At 50.2% G+C, this 1,700-nt stretch overlaps 1 protein-coding gene across 2 annotated transcripts in view; it reads right to left on the minus strand.

Annotated features, from left to right (window-relative positions):
• Nucleotides 1-6: 6 nt before the first annotated feature.
• Nucleotides 7-1,700, minus strand: part of gmeb1 (glucocorticoid modulatory element binding protein 1) — a 10,016-nt gene continuing 8,322 nt past the window's right edge. For both annotated transcript variants that reach the window (XM_035681993.1, XM_035681992.1), the window contains exon 10: nt 7-1,020. In XM_035681993.1, the coding sequence (XP_035537886.1) occupies nt 167-1,020 (854 nt within the window). In that variant the 3' untranslated portion in view covers nt 7-166. The remainder of the gene's footprint in view (nt 1,021-1,700) is intronic.

The raw sequence follows: 1,700 nt of genomic DNA on the forward strand, positions 1-1,700 counted from the left end.
CACACACACACACACACCAAAAAAGGAACAATGGCTACCCTAGTGCTTGGTCTTAGGCCAAGGCAATTTGTGGATTTGGAAATTCTGTGTATTTACAGTTTCACAAGTCTGTGGCAGCTCAGTACGAGTCCAGACCTGCTCTGCTGGATAAAATAGGAGTTGTGTCTCATTTGACCTTGTTTTCTTCCTGAGTGTTTTCTCCTATCACCACTATCTGTACGCCTGACAACTGTCCGCTGGCATCCAGCTGCAGCCCCTGAACCCCTTCAGTCTGCGCCTCCTGCATTTGGCACTGCGTCTCCTCCCCCCCTGCAGCCATCGTCACCTCCATCCCGCTCTGGACCATCACTGCCGCCCCGTCCTGGCCCGACTCCCCGGTCAGCTGCAGCTCCATCACTCCCACCGCCTGCTCCATCGGAGCCGGGTTGATCTCGATGACCGTGTGCTCCTGGCCGGCCTCCACATCGCCCTGCATCACTTCCTGCTGCACCAGCATGGTGCCGTCCACCACCTGGCCTTCGATGGGCACCACCTCTGTGCTGCCGGCCTGCTGGCTCAGGTGCACCAGCTCTAAGGGGCTCACCACCGTGCCCAGCTGGCTGGAGTCTTGCATGGCGGTGGTGCCAACGAGCGTGAGGCCCGACGACGGGTGCAAGGTGATGGTGTCCGCCTTTCCGTCTCCGGTCACCATGTAGCGGGTGAAGAGCTGCGAGCCGGCGGGGAGCAGGGTGACCGTGTTGGAGGACTGGGCCAGTGTGGCCATGGGCAGGCCTGCCACGGTGAACGGCTGACCCACGGAGGACAGAGAGATGGGGGAAAGAACGGTGAATTGCTGGGGCTGCAGAGTAGCCTGCTGGTTGACGGGGGAGGTCAGGAGGGTGGTGGTGGAGGCGGGCCTCTGGAGACGAGGCCGCTTGTTCTGGCGCTTGGTGGGAGTTTTGTTTTTGGCAGGCTGTGGGCAGGACAGGAGAGCTCGCACCTGCTGCTGCTTCCTTTGTTCTTCTAGCTGCACCTCCAGGTCTACACACAACACACAACCACAACTGATTAATACATTTTTTACATTCATTTTCTTCTTGCTACTTGATTCTAAAATCAAGATTTTGCACGTCCTAATATTGGTATTCGATATTAACATTTATTAAAGATGCTGGGCACGCTTAAGCCAGCAAATGTCAAGTCTAATCTCAAAACACGCACAACACTGACAAATAAAAATGTCATCTGTCCTTTTCAAATATTTAGTATTCAAACACTGTGGTAACAAAGTCACACAAACACCTGACTACAGGCCTGTTTCCTAATTTGTAGAATAGAGTTCCAAGAGTTCTGCAAATCATCTAATGACTAATTAGCAGATATTAAGACACTGAAAGTAGTCTCAAAAGGTATTTACATTTGTAAGCATTTCACTGCAAAATGTATTCCCATACAGTGTATACAGGTATTATACTGGTATCCACTGGTATCGTAAACTTAAAGATCCCCTCCAGATCTGTATTTAGACATATGTTCAAACATGAGCCTCTGCCAAGAATTATAGCTAATTTAAACTGCTTCTTTGTTGAATTAATGAACAAAACACAACAACGTAGTGGCTAAATTCATCCAAAGTTGGCCTGGAGTCTAAAGGTACTTTGATTTAACCTGCAGGTCGTAAAGTCATCTCTCAGCACTAATCTTCTTCTTCTTCTTCTTCT

This window comes from Morone saxatilis, unplaced genomic scaffold, assembly GCF_004916995.1.
Source record: "Morone saxatilis isolate NCDOM2014 unplaced genomic scaffold, NCSU_SB_2.0 Contig9, whole genome shotgun sequence".
Classification (NCBI taxonomy): Eukaryota; Metazoa; Chordata; class Actinopteri; family Moronidae; genus Morone; species Morone saxatilis.